The following is a 14,770-nucleotide window of genomic DNA, read 5'->3' as shown; positions in this document are numbered from 1 at the left end:
ACACCCCATCCATACCAGCCAGGAGACTAGGTCCTGGTCAAGCGACACCGACAAGAGACCCTAGAACCCAGGTGAAAAGGACCACTCCAGGTACTCCTAACCACACCCACCGCCCTAAAAGTAGAAGGCATCGCGTCGTGGATCCACTACACTCACGTCAAGCCGGTGGACCCAACCTCCAACCTCCTGGGACCAATCACGGCGGCGGCTGAAGCACTGGACACGTGGACTGTGGACAGAGCTAGAAACAACCCCTATACCTAAACCCCAGTCAGGAGAAGTTTCCCTACTGTTTCTCAGGAACCAATTCCAGCCTCTGCAGCCTCACTGCAACGCCCCCTAATATCACCTTAAAGGCTCCATCAGACATATTCTTCTGGTGTAATAAGACCTTATCTAAAAACCTATCAAGCCCCTCTGTTACCAACCTACTGTGTCTTCCTGTCACATTAGTTCCCCGGTTAACTCTACTTACTGCCGGCGAGTTCCTAAGATATACCGGTAACTGGACTAGTGCTGTTATTCACCCAGACCCTAGACCAAGACCTGCACGAGCCATATTTCTCCCCCTCATTGCAGGAATCTCCCTCACCGCATCCTTCATTGCAGCCGGACTGGCGGGGGGAGCCCTAGGTCACACCCTCATAAAAAGTAATAAGTTGTACCAACAATTTGCCATTGCTATGGAGAAGTCAGCTGAGTCCCTTGCCTCCCTTCAGCGACAGCTCACATCCCTAGCTCAGGTAACCTTGCAGAACCGGAGGGCCCTAGACCTACTCACTGCAAAAAAAGGTGGTACATGTATATTTCTAAAAAAAAGACTGTTGTTTCTACATAAATAAATCAGGACTTGTAGAGGACCGGGTCCAACAGTTACGCAAGTTAAGCACTGAAGTAAAAACACGGCAGTTTGCTTCAGCTGCAGACCAATGGTGGAATTCCTCTATGTTTTCTCTGTTAGCCCCCTTCCTTAGACCCCTGCTAAGCCTACTATTTCTGCTTATCGTAAGACCTTATGTTGTTAACAGAATTTTACAATTTGTTAAGGAGAGATTTGACACCGTACAACTCATGGTCCTCAGAGCTCAATACCAACCTGTAAACGCTGAAACAGAATCAGATTTATAAGACCCAAGATTGGCTCTAAAGATACCTAAAAAGAAGCGAGGAATGAAAAGAGCTAGGCACATTCCACAGCCCCGGGCTCAAAACTCCCTGAGCCCAGTACAAACACCACCTGGAAAGTCTCTGATAAGGGGACAGCCGTTCAAGGTTACTGAAAGCGTGGGAGCCAAAAGAATTTCTTTGTTCCCCTGCAACTTTCAGGCTATAAAAAGTAAACGCTCGCATTGTTCAGGGCCCTCTTGTATACTGTGGAATAGACGGACCAAGTTCGAACTTGTAGTAAAGATCCTTGCCGCTTGGCTTTGACACTGCACTCTGGTGGTCTTCTTTAAGGAACAAACGGTCTAGGCATAACACATTCATATGCTGAAGCCCTAACCACCAATGTGACTGTATTTGGAGAGGGTGACTTTAAGGAGGTAATTAAGGTTAAATGAAGTCACAAGGAAGCCCTGATCCGATTGGGTCTGTGTCCTTCTAAGAGGAGGAGACACAGAGATCTCTCTTGCTCTCCCTCTCTCTCTCCATGTGCACACACCAACGAAAGGCCACATGAGGACGCTGCGAGAAGGCAACTGTCTAAAAGCCAAGAAGAGAGCCCTCACCAGCCCTACCATACCTTGATCTGGAACTTCCCAGCCTCCAGAACTGTGAGAAAAATTTCTGTTGCTTTACGCTGCCCATCCTGCGATATCTTGTTATGGTGCCTGAGCAGACTAAGACAAGTGCTATTTTTTTTTTATTAGGTTCTTGGATTAGACACCAAAAAGAATTTCCTATGGTATTTTAAGATAGGGGAAGTCCTGGCATTTCTAATGTAATTTGAAAATAAATTATCCTGCTTTACTGAGGAAATGTTGCTACTATCCTTTGATAAAACTATAGAAGTCACTGAATATTTAAGCAGCAGAGAGTAAAAGGTAGTGTTTATCAAGCAGCACCAAAAAGAAAAGAATCATAAAGTTGAAAGCAACTTGAGAAACTAAAAATATCCTTGCAACGAGGAGTTTCAAGAAAAAGAAATGTACAAAATTAGTCAATATTTTACATATTATGGCCTCATTCATTTATTCCACATGCATTTACTGAGTATTTGCTCTGTACTGAGCTCTACTCTAGGCATAATTAATCTTGCGTTGAAGGGGTAGACTCATTCCTTGCTCCACTATGGCAGATATTCCAGGAAAGATTTTATTTGCCTAGACTGAAAAGTGGATGGGACGGCAAACTCTTCTTAAGAAAAAAAGAAAGAAAAAACACCCTGGATATGTAGAAAGTAATCCCATAACATAATCCAGCTTTTACTGAACAAATATTTGATAACTACTTTGTGCTAGAAAAAGATACAATAGAAAAAAAATCTGGCAGCTTTCAGGAAGAAAATTGATGTGCAATGGACATGTAGACTTTGAAAGAGATTAGAACTCCTAGCAATAATCTTCACTGTAAGATGAAATTCACACAAGGCCAGGAGATTAACTCATCGAAGTAAAAAATAAAAAGATTTGTTAACACAAATGGTCGATTCATTTGTTTATTAAATTTGGCAGTGGGCTAGACCCTGGGGCTATAAAGAAAAAAGACACAGCCCATTTCTTCATAGAGTTCAGTCTGAGGGTAGGAAAACTTATAATGCAGCTATAGAAGCTGACTGTCAGGGTAGCTAAAGAAAGATGGTGTTGCAGGACTTTTCCTTAGTTCAGCTAAAGACGGGGTCCTTTGTCCCACGGCAATGAAAATTCAGGCTCACAGACAATTTGAATTATGAGTAAGACAGGGTTTTGCTGGGTGAAAGGAAGAAAAGGGGGAAATAGGGACTCCCTGCAAGGCCAGAGTCCCCTGCTAGAGAGCTTCCTGCCTCATAGTTCAAATTCCAGGTTCCACACAGAAGAGGAGGGGCCTGGCTCCCCCACCACCACTCCACCTCCCCTGCAAACAGCATAAACTTCCCGAGGCTCTTCCCTAATGGGCAGGCTGATTGGAGTTTTTCCGGGGACCCCCACACATCTGGCTGTCTCAATGGTAGCCTCTGAGCCAGTGTGGATGGGGAGAGGTACGAAGGGCCTTGCAGACGGAAGTGTGAAATGGATGGGTTCAGGTTGCAAGAGGGCCTCCCAGGCTGGAGGTCTCAGCTAGCACTAAGCCAGGGACAGCCTCACATTCCAAGCAAAAGATTTACATTTTATCCTAAAGGCAGTAGAGAGACTTAACAGATTTTAAAAGAGGATGTGACATAATCAGATGTGCATTTTAGGAAAACCTTGCAAGAAACTACATGGAGAATAACCCAAGTCAAGAGATTATTCCCACACTCCTATCAAGGGGTAGGGAGTGCCCTAAATTAGGGAGGTGACAAGAAAGGCAAAGTATAAAGCACCATCTGGTGCGTTCTTGCAGATATAAAACATAAATGGAAGGAGACACAGATGATCTTCACCTATGGGAAGTTAAGGAGGTCAGACATATAGACACATAAAATGCCAATTAAAACCAAAGTGGAGAATATGATGTGTGAAATGAGTGGTACAAATGATAGTGTTATAGCACAAAGCCTCACAATAATTCAGAGATGAGACACATCACCGTAGCTGGGTTTGAGTGTGTGTCTGGGATCAGGGGGCTGGGCTGTCGTTTACAGATAGTGTGGAATTGTCCTAAACATGCAGAATGACTCATGCAAAAGTCCAGAACAGAGTAAGTAGGTAGGCCTAAAAGAAATGGAAGAACAGTGGTGAAGAACAGTGAAAGATAAGGTGAAAAACAGTCATTTAGGAGCAGATTGTGGAGGGTCCTTAGAGTCAGAATTAATAAGGGTTTAGGAGATTAGACTTTATCCTACTCAAACTGGAGGTCCATTTAAAGTATTTTAGTGGGTCATAATTAGGGTCTTGATGAAAGGTATTTTAGAACAACTCATCTGGTGATTGTGTTTTAGATTCAATAAAAGGAGCAGAAGGAGATAAGGCCAATTAGGAAGTTACTGCAGTAACTCAGGCAAGATAATGGCCTGAAAACAGTGAAACTGAAAAGAAAGGAATAGGGGAAAAAAGGATTTCATGAAAAAAGTGTCTTCACAAATTGTTTGCTGACTCCCTCATCTCTGCTTCAAAAAAAAAAAAAAAAAAAAAGTCATATGTGTTAATTACTTTATTATGGGGGCTCCTCTCAAACCTCCCCTTTAGACAATGCCATTTTACAACCAAAACTCTTGTACTTGACATGCACAAGTAATTACTGGTCCAGGATGTATTTGTTTCTTTAAGTGACTGTGGCTGAAAAATTGAGGCTAAAAAGAAGAGATCAGCCTTTGAAGTTCTGCTCTACATGGAAAAATAAAGCAAAACCAGGTGTAAGGGAAACCACAGATTTGGAAACAAAAAAGGACCAAGAGATAATTTTCCGTACATTTTTCACATGAAAGTATAAGTAATCCTTATAGAAATAGTTTTCCTGAGGAGCAGTTGTTCAGAGGATCTAATTAAACAGGGTATGCCAAAGTGTTTCAAAATAAATGAAGTATTCCTACACGTGTTAGATATTATCACAAAATATGTGTTATTGCCCTATCACTTTCTCTTTTTTTAATTTTTGCTTTTAAAGATAATGCTACTGACCCCACTATTTATTGGGAATTCATCAGAGTTATTGGTTGAGATGAGCTACAGATAAAGTCTAGTCCGTTAAAGCAACATATAGATTCACTCCGTAAAAATACTAGCCTTACAAGAGCTTAAATCTAAACCACTGACCTCACAACTAATCATCTCTGTTAATCAACCCACTTATGACTTACAATAAAAATAACATTCATTCTCCTTTCAAACTATTTAGTGTACTAGATTTTACTACTCAAAATCAGCTTTTACATAAATGTTTCATTAGTTATAAAACTTCTGCTTCTTGTATTAAGAACAAAATTAACAAATAATGTATTTTAATGAATGACTTTATAATTTTTACCTTTCTCATATTTAAAAAAAATGTTGCTGAATATAAAAAGAAAAAAAAATCTCCTTCAATGTCAGTTGCTTAGATTCATACAAGACCTAATTGCCTCATACACGATAATTTTGCCACCAGTTTACAATTAGCATGCATTGCTCATGCATGAATTGACCCAATTACATAACAAATTTCGCCTTTGGGGATTTCTCTTGACTGCTTGTCTTCTGTCCACCATACAACTCAATTTCACACTGTCAGCAGCCTGAACATGGTTACAGTCAGTCTCTGTCAAAATGATTTATTTAAATTACAAACAGAGACCAAATCCCTAGATAATTGTCCCTACCCTCATGTTCACCCTTGCACTCAACCAAACTTTGAATCAAATCTTTTAATAGCCCGTAGACACTACTATTCAATTATTAGGCAAGGTTTAGTCCCAATAATCTAATATTGTTGAAGCTAACTCACAAAATCTCAGGGAACTAAATCAGCAGTATCCGTGTGAGCTTATTAATGGGCTATAATTTATTTTACATTCTAAGAAGTCACTGAAAAAATTACGTAGTGTAGCAAAAGAGCTAAAAATAATTATATTGCAAGATCAAATTATAGAGAGATTACTTTTTGGTATTTTTTTTAAGTATCATTCTTAGCTTCTCTTGTAAAGTAGGCAAGCATTTCTTATGAATGGGTATGCAGAATTGAAAGTGGTAGCAAAAAAGGATATTTGGTAAAGTGGACAGACAACCAAAATTATGAACACTGACGAGGTAAGGGAAATAATATAGGGCAGGTGAAAACACTAATGTCTATAGACCAGTGATCCAGGAAAATGGGGTTTTAGAGACTCTCACTGAAGTCAACACACAGCGGTACATACACAGATACACGCACACACAGACACGCAAAACTATTTTCTCCATTTGTCAAGAACACGCAGAAATCCTGACAAATCAAATAATGGTACACTCACTATTTCAGTCAGTCTTTAAAATACAAGATTTTGTCATCTGGTGGATTTTTTTTGTCTTTCCCCTTCATTTGATATTTCTCTTCCCCCTGAAATAAATATAAACATCCAGTTTTTATCTATGGCACAAAGTCTGTAAAAGTCTCTTGGGGTTTGACTTTACCATTTTATTTCACAATTTATCCCCAGACTGTCTCAGCTAATTGAAAGTGCAGCTGATATTAGTGGGTAAACAGCCAGAATGAAACATCAGTAATCTTCTCAAAGCTAGCCTGAGTCCCTTGAATGTCTGGCGATGGTTCTGCTTTGAGATCCTGCTGCAGGTACCCTGAATACACTGCTTGTAAACTTGAAGGTGGGAACCATCTGAAATTAGAAAGAGCCTTTGCAGTTATTCACATGAGCTAGCCCTGTAGTAGCCGTAGAAAAGGGTGGTGTTGTTTTTTTCTTTAATGCCCATGGGCACAGTATTCCTCAATTCAAATTTGGATACTGTCCCTTAAGAACCACATTTCCTAAAATATTGGTAAATAAAGAAAACGTGATGTATAAATATATTTCTGCCATTACTGAATTTATGCCCTAGAGTTTGGGGGCAAGGAGAGGGTGGATGGTAATTAAGTGACACAGTTGTGAAAATCTGTAAGGCAGGGCTTTCTAGCCCACAGTTCCTAAGTCAGTGCTGAACACATTAGCTGTCAGGTTTCATTCTGCTGAAGAGATACAGTTTAAACAAAACCTGGACTTCTAAACATTATCTTCAATTAAACGATTTGGCTGGATTTCCTGACTTCCCATAAAAACTGTTCCCAAGCCTAACATTCAATTTCATAAGCAACCAAACTCCATCTGAATATTAATACATTCAATGAGATGAAGACATCTTCTGGAATTTCATAGGGAAAAAAATAATTTTCCTTTATTTTAGAAGCCAAGTTCTTTTTCTTCCTAGCCATTTAGTCAACTCTGAAATCCTGCCTCTTTTCTTGTATTGTTCTGCAGCTATACTAAGTGGGTAACATAGCAGAAGAATTTTAAATCGCAGTATTTAATAAATCTCCCATGTTCAACATGTTGTCATTATAGCTACCCAAAGAAGGCAAGTTCACCCACTCTTACCTCTTTCACACACTCAATTTGAAATTTATGGTTGTATTTTATCCCACACCTCAGTAACATATGCAGACTGAGTGGTCCAAATCCAAATGATTTCAAATCCTCAATAAACGAACATGAGAATAGCTGAAAAAATTTCAAAACATTGACAACAGACATAGGCAATCAAAAACGCCCATTCATGCATAACATATTACCCAAAACACCTAGGAGTTGTCATTAAATTCACTGCTTTGTGTCTTTACACAGGGGAGATTAAAGGCAGCTAAGAAAGAGCCACACAATATTCAGAGATACAGTAAACTAGAAACAAATAAGAAAATGGAACACAGGGAAACATAAACATAGCAAAGACTGCCAATTTCAGTTAACCTACGTACATCAAGCGATATTAAACTTGGTGCTCAAATGCAAGACTCACAAATTTCACACCCCTAATAATTTTCAGGATCTATAATTTTCAGGATTATAATTTCCCAGCATCTCTAGCTGGAAGATTCTGGGGTCTTTCCAGTCTAGACACTTTCTCACCTGTTTCCTCTCATAACAGACACAATCCAGCCACTGTCAAAAAATATCTGCTTGGGTTTTAGCCAATATTGTTCAGTGGGTTTAGATTAAAGTAATATGGAAAACTGGACTTGCCAAAGTACTACTTTTTGGATCAACCCAAGTTTCTTAAAGAAAAAGATCCTTGAGTAATATGGAAAACTGAGTGAGGTAAGGGAAAAAGTTCATGAAGTTGCAGTCTTATAAATGAATAATAAATTCACCAGACCTCAGAACACTTAACAGCCTCCCTTCTTCAAGAGTTGGTCCCTAACAGTAATATTATGAAGTCTATATTTTTTACAGCTATCCAAACATTTAATATGCCTCATCTTGGCTAAGAGAACTACTTATAAGACTGCTATGGCTGCTAACATCAAGACATTGCAAACAGTTCTTTTTAAATAGAAAGATGTTGTCTAAGTCACATGCTTTTAAAAACCAGCATTGTCAAAATAATAGTCTTAATCTAAATGGCGCTTTTTATACTGCTGTCTATATAACATACTATATATGATAAATATAGATTAATACATACCTGTGTTATAAGAGTTTTTTGCATAATTAAGAATGGATCTGCAAACGACCTCTGGTATTGAATAAAATGTATATTCCTGCTGATGATAAAGGTTGGTAAAATGATCAGTTCTTTTTTAATTAAATATGAATACTGACTAAATTTGAATAAAAATTTAAAAGCTTACCTTTGATCAGCTTCAATCCTTATGTTAGCTGTCATGTGGATGTCTTAGGTAGAAATGTTTAGTTCTTTTTGAAATAAAATTCAGTGATCGTTGAAGATGTATGATATAACTGTTTCTGGCAGAATTATTTTTTAAAGAAACATTTTCCAAAAATAATCCAAAGAAAGAACTGTTGTTAAATGTAACTGCCAGGGAAATAGATCATTGATTTGCATTTTTAAAAGCAAAAATACGTTTTTTATTTAAGGAAAGAATAAAGAGGAAGAAAAACAAGGACAGTGATCTTCAGTATTCATGACTGATGGATTGCTGGGACTGGGTAGAAAAACTAAGGGACAAATGTCATGAAGTCTTAAAATTCAACTCTTTTTCTTCAAAGGAAATCCCTAGTAATATAAAATGTCCATTTAAAGAGCAAAAAACGTGTGTTTTGCACCCTCCCATTTCCTAATAAATTGTTCAACATGAAATAATTCTGTTTTTGAACTTCAGACATATAAAAAGTTTTTTTCTCAAATTATATGTAATTCTATCTGCAAAATTGTATATGTAGGTGTGTATTTATATGTGTGTGTATATATACACACATATAATTTATACAAACACATATATAATATATACACATACATATACACACACACACATACATGTATACATACATCTTATGATGATGACCAAATACAGTGAGTTTAAAACCATCTGCTAATTAAACATGTCCTGGAAATTAGGGCTACATCAGTTATAACACCTAGATATACAAATTTTAGTGACTTTATAAGTGATGCACAGAATACAGTTCTCATGAAAAATGGTATGAGTGTTGCCTGTTTGCTCATACTTTTATGTCACCCACACATTTGTTAATTTTCATTCATATTTCCTCTTGGATATCTAACATTGAATTAACTTTTGTGAAAAAATAAATCCTGACACACTTCATGTAATATTTTGGAAGAAATATAATCACAGGTGTGAATTACAAAAACTAAAAAGAGCTGTTTGTCCACCTTTAAGAAGTACTGAATTAATACCTCCCTAATATGTTTGAACTCTGCTAGTCTCCAGTTTCTCTTTCGAGGAAACTATATTAATAAACAAGGCACAGCTTCAAGTCCAAAGCAACTACATATATAAATGTTTATTTCAAAAGTAAGATGTAATACCTGATTTCAACAAATATCTAATTCAAAAGTATGAAATCTTATAGACACATAGTCAGCAAATAGGAGATTTTTTTAAGACTCCTGACCTTATGTGTATATTTTATATGCTTACCCACAGTCAAAACTTAACTTTCAAGTTTCTTATTTTAATTATAAAAGGTCTACTTTGGAAAAATTTGAAAGCTGAGAACCATTCAAAATGGAATAAGGAGATCTTCTATTAGGTAACTAAGCACTGAGCCCTAGATAACTGTGATGGAACCAGAGGGCAGGGTTTACCAGATGAAATTGGCATAGTCTATGCATGCACTGAGTACTGCTTACACCCCGCAGCAACACAAACGCTTCCAAGTCACCCAGCCTCCCTTTCTCATCCAGAAATGCATGTCAGAGCCATCATGCTATTGAATAAACAGGCACCTACGTTACTGATTTGTTCCTGAGTCCTCTTCAGTCTCTGTAGCTCAGGAGTGTCCGTGACGATGCTGAAGCCTCTCCCTTTGCTTTCTTCAAAATCTCTTTTGTACTTGACCTAACAAGAAGAGGGGAAAGAAAAGTGAACAAAGGGATCACAAATCCCACTCAGGATAGGACCGGCCAACGAAGCTGCTGGAATTGGAAACAATGGCTAAAAACACAGGTCTTGGCCGGAGGTGCAGTTAAGAGCCATCAGGAAACAGCCAGGCTACCTGGTTTGTGTCCCAGAAACTCCACTTACTATTTGTGTGACTTTAAGCAAGTTCTTTAACCACTCTGTGGCTCAGTGGTGTCATCTGTACAGCGGCAATAACAACAATGGCTATTTAACAGGTGGTAGGGATGGGATCGGACTACTTGATGCATGAATCTGGCTGACAGAAACAAGTAAGTACTCCATAATAGCTATGATGATTATCGTCATTAATACCATCACCACTGTGAAAGGAAAGAAAATGTGGAAAAAGAAAGCTGGATCTTCTTCTCCTCCCGGGCCCGCCTGCCAGTGAAAAAGCCTCATTTTGAGCCTAAACTGCCCTATGGAGGAGGGAGATGAAGAACTGACAGCTAGCCCTGTCCAAGAAGTTTTTATTCAACTTCAGAAGGCAAACATATGGATACGATTACACAATGCTGTATTGCCAAATGGCAAGTATATAAATGCTTATGAAAATATTTATAAAATAGGCCACACCTAGAGATTAAAAAGCTGCTGACACATGCCCTTGGCATACTGTGTGCTGAAGTAGCGAAGATTTTTTTCAGTATTTAAATATACTTCTTTTCTAATTACAACCCAATGGAGCTGAATTTTACTATTTCCTCGGGGGACTGGAACAGCTAATGCTTCATCTTACAGAACCCCATCTCCTGTTATTAGCATAATGACAATAACTGTCACACCAGTTAAAGATTCGGCTTGTTAACGACTGAGATGGTTACATCACTTTGACTGTTCTTTTTTTTTAAGCCTAAATATCAAGAAATATGGAAACATATTTTGATAACCCGTAGAATCCCCATTTTACATTCAAACTTACAAGCTTCCAATTAACACTTAAATTGATCATTAAAATTAATTAAGTTAATTTAGGGTTGCCTATTCAATATGATTCTGTTAGTGCAGTCTTCTGCAGAAGGTGGAAAAGTTCACTTCGTTGAACATGGAATGGCTGTTTCTGTTGAGTCATGTCTGTATTTAAATACCCAATTCTATTAAGCATTATTATCCTCAAGGATACTGCAAGATTTCTTTTACCAGATAAGCTTGAAAGAACACACAGACAGACACACACAGACACACACACACACACACACACAGGGAAATCTAGATACTCTCATCACTTTTAGCTTAAGAATACCTAATTCTTCTCTCTGTACTTTCGATTTGTAAAAGCACTAAACCCCTTACTTTATTCCCATAAGTAAAAGGTCAAATAAACTGCAATATTTTTCTTCCACATAAAATGCTGAGAGATTAGCCTTCTCACCCTCCATCTCCCAGCATGGGTAAAGATCCACATGCTGGCACATTCTCTGTGTTTTATGCCTAACTAAGCAGGCAAACTATTTAACTTTGCCGGTAGTAAGCACCAGAGCTCAGAGTAGTAAAATAATAAAAGTTAAAAGGACGACAAGGTTGGAATAGCAACAGGCATGAAGATATAGGAAGAAATGCCTGTGAGATAAGTTCCTAACACCAGTCTCAGAGAAAGCACAACCACATATTATTTTTGTTATTGGTTTGTATTTTTTAATAGCAATTTCCAAAGACAGAGGTGAAAAGAAAAACCAATAAATTCTAGAATCATAGGTATTTTTGGTTTTGGTTTTATTTTTGTTTTGGTAGTGATAGGTTCTCGCTATGCTGCCTAGGATGGTCTTGAACTCCTGGCCTCAAGTGATCCTCCTACCTCAACCTCCCAAAGTGCTGGGATTACAGACATCAGCCACCTCCACACCCAGCCTAGGATCACAGGTTTTGAGCTGATTACAGTTCAACGATCCTTTCTACATTCACAAGACACAAAAGAATCATCTGACTTTGGCTTGCCTGGTTGGGTGACTAGCTTTGAGAAGTATACAATCACCTCTATAAAAGGCCTGCAGACTGTTGCAGGATTCCTATTTCTTTTGAATGGTGTGAAACCCAGCCAAGCCTCTTACCCTCTCAGCACCAGTTCAAGCACCAGCCCACCAGTATTTCTTTACTACACATAGGGAAACTCCAAGCCACTCGTCAGCTCTCTCTTCCACACTCCCGCCCACTTTCATCCTATCTACTTAGGTCTAATTTTAAATGTTGTATTAGATGGTTTGTCAGTCATGTGTAGTCTGATTCTGGGAGGCAAGTGGATATAAAAAGAGAACAGAAGACGGAGAGAAATAGCAGGATGCCTCTCTCCAATCTCATGTGGCCCCTTTGCCCTCACGTGACCTCATCCAGCCAAAGAGGACACCAGATCCACAGACCCTGCAATTGATCTCGGGAGGGCCACATAATCTAGCAAGCATCCAGGAGCCTCAGCTCTGGGACTCTGGCAGGAACTCTTGGGAAAGGGGTTGTGTCATTTATTTGTGATGCTATAAAGGAATACCTGAGACTGGGTAATTTACAAAGAAAAGAGGTTTATTTGGCTTGTGGTTCTGCAGGCTGTACAGGAAGCATGGTGTAAGCATCTGCTTCTGATCAGAGCCTCAAGAAGCGTCCATCATGATGGAATGTGAAGGGGAGCCAGTGTGTCACATGGCGAGAGAGGGAGCAAGGGCAGGGGAATGTGCCAGACTCTTTAAACAACCAGCTCTCACGTGAACTCACTGTTGTGGGGAGGGCATCAAGCCATTCATGAGTGATCCACCCCCATGACCCAAACACCTCCCACTACTCCATACCTTCAATGCCCGGGCTCACATTTCAACATGAGATTTGAGGGGGACAAACATCCAAACCATATCAGGGGTGCTCTGTTGCTATGGTCTGGCTAGTTTAATTGGCTGTAAAAGTGGAGTTGCAGACTATCATGTGGCCACCGTCCAATAATGAAGTCAACACAGAGGCAAGCAAAAGAGTGATTGAGATAGAGTCCTGATATCACCATTTGAGCACCTGAATTTAACTCTTCCAAAAGCCAGAAACACCAGGTTTGCCAGTTATGTGAGCTAATCAATCTCTCACTTTTACAATCAAAAAAATTCTGATGAACATAACCAGCGCCTGTGTCCATGTGTTGTACACACATATGACAAGGCTCCCAGTAAAACAAATATGTAAATTTCTCCTCATTGACTTCTATGCCCTGATCTTTCTTAGGAGTGTTACAAGATGTAATAGTTTAGATAAACAGCAGATTCTGTCAGGGAAAAAGCACTGCTTTCATGGACAATCCTTTGCTCATTCAGCAAATCTTTACTGAGCACCTATCATATGTCAAGAGCTGTTCCAGGTATAGAAACAATGCAACAAAGAGAAGTCAATGGTCCCTGCCGTTGTGGGGCTTATGATAATTACAATGCAAGAAATGAAAAAGACACAATATCTGTGTAGGTCATAAATGGTATGTTAGTGGGAAGTGCTAAGAGAGAAAAATAGCGAGACAAGGGAACGTGAAGTACCAGGCAGTCTGCCGTTCTAGACAGGGTGGTCAGGGAAGTCCCCAGTAAGAAGGTGGCATTTCAATAAGGCCCCAAAGCGGGAGGAAGAAAGCCACACAGACTTCTTCCGGGAGACCTATGCAGGCAGAGGGAACAGACGGAGCAAAGTCCTAAAGCCCTTTAGAAAGGTCAAGGAAGGCCACTGTGCCTGTGTCTTAGTGGGAGGGAAGAGGAAGAGGACGCAGGGAGTGGTCACACGGGGCTTTGCAGGCCCTGAGGATGTTGGCTTTTCTTCCCTGTGAGGCATGGGGCCCGTGGAGGTTAGTATGTGGACAGCAGCATGCCCTGACTTATGTTTTAAAAGGCTTTTTCTAGCTGCTGTCCTGCAAACTCCTTGCAAGTACGCAGGACAGAAGCGAGAAGCCCAGGGAGGGGTAGGCAATGTCGGTCCCCTACCCCAGTCAGCTACTGTCAGAGAACTGTCCCAGGACCACAAAAGAAAGCAAAAGTTCTTGGGCCCAGCCTCACGGCCCTGGCGTCCCCGAAAGACCGCACCAGCCATGCTACACACTCTTGTCAGAACGAAACAGGAAGGACAAAGAGGAGAGACGACAGAATTAATTTACCAACCTGAGCTTAGAAAGAGAATGTGCCAAAACTGGGAAGTAACACAGTCTTATCTCCCTATAGTCTTAGCCCTTCAAGACTGAAGAAAGGCACTTCGAAAATGCACTCAAAGTCAAATGTGAGAAATTCACTCAATAGGCAATTTGCTTTGCCATATTTGCCTTCAGAAGTAACTTAAAAATGTCTTATTTCAAATATTGAATACTATATATTATGGACATTCTATGTATGTCCTGACATTCTACGTGTCTGTGTGTATATGTTGCATGTATGCTCAGAAACATGATATACATGTATACATATGTAACTTCCTGCAGCATAGATTAGAACGCTAAAGCAAGAATCAAGAAACCTGAATGTAAACCCTGATTCTTTTCTGTGATCTTAATTTGCTCTATTTGTCTAACAATCCTGATCCTCAGTTAGAAAAGAAAACAAGAGGCCAGGCGCGGAGGCTCACGCCTGTAATCCCAGCACTTTGGGAGCCAAGGCGGGCAGAT

The 14,770-nt window shown here is 39.5% G+C and overlaps 1 protein-coding gene across 1 annotated transcript in view; it reads right to left on the bottom strand.

Annotated features, from left to right (window-relative positions):
- NEBL (nebulette) overlaps positions 1-14,770 on the bottom strand; it is a 389,368-nt gene that overhangs the window by 165,756 nt on the left and 208,842 nt on the right. The window contains exon 3 of the mRNA XM_011997677.1: positions 10,000-10,107. Within this exon, the coding sequence (XP_011853067.1) occupies positions 10,000-10,107 (108 nt within the window). The remainder of the gene's footprint in view (positions 1-9,999; positions 10,108-14,770) is intronic.

This window comes from Mandrillus leucophaeus, unplaced genomic scaffold (assembly GCF_000951045.1).
Source record: "Mandrillus leucophaeus isolate KB7577 unplaced genomic scaffold, Mleu.le_1.0 Scaffold545, whole genome shotgun sequence".
NCBI lineage: Eukaryota > Metazoa > Chordata > Mammalia > Primates > Cercopithecidae > Mandrillus > Mandrillus leucophaeus.
Note: the sequence above shows the minus strand (reverse complement) of the source record. Positions and strands in the feature narration are given on the sequence as shown.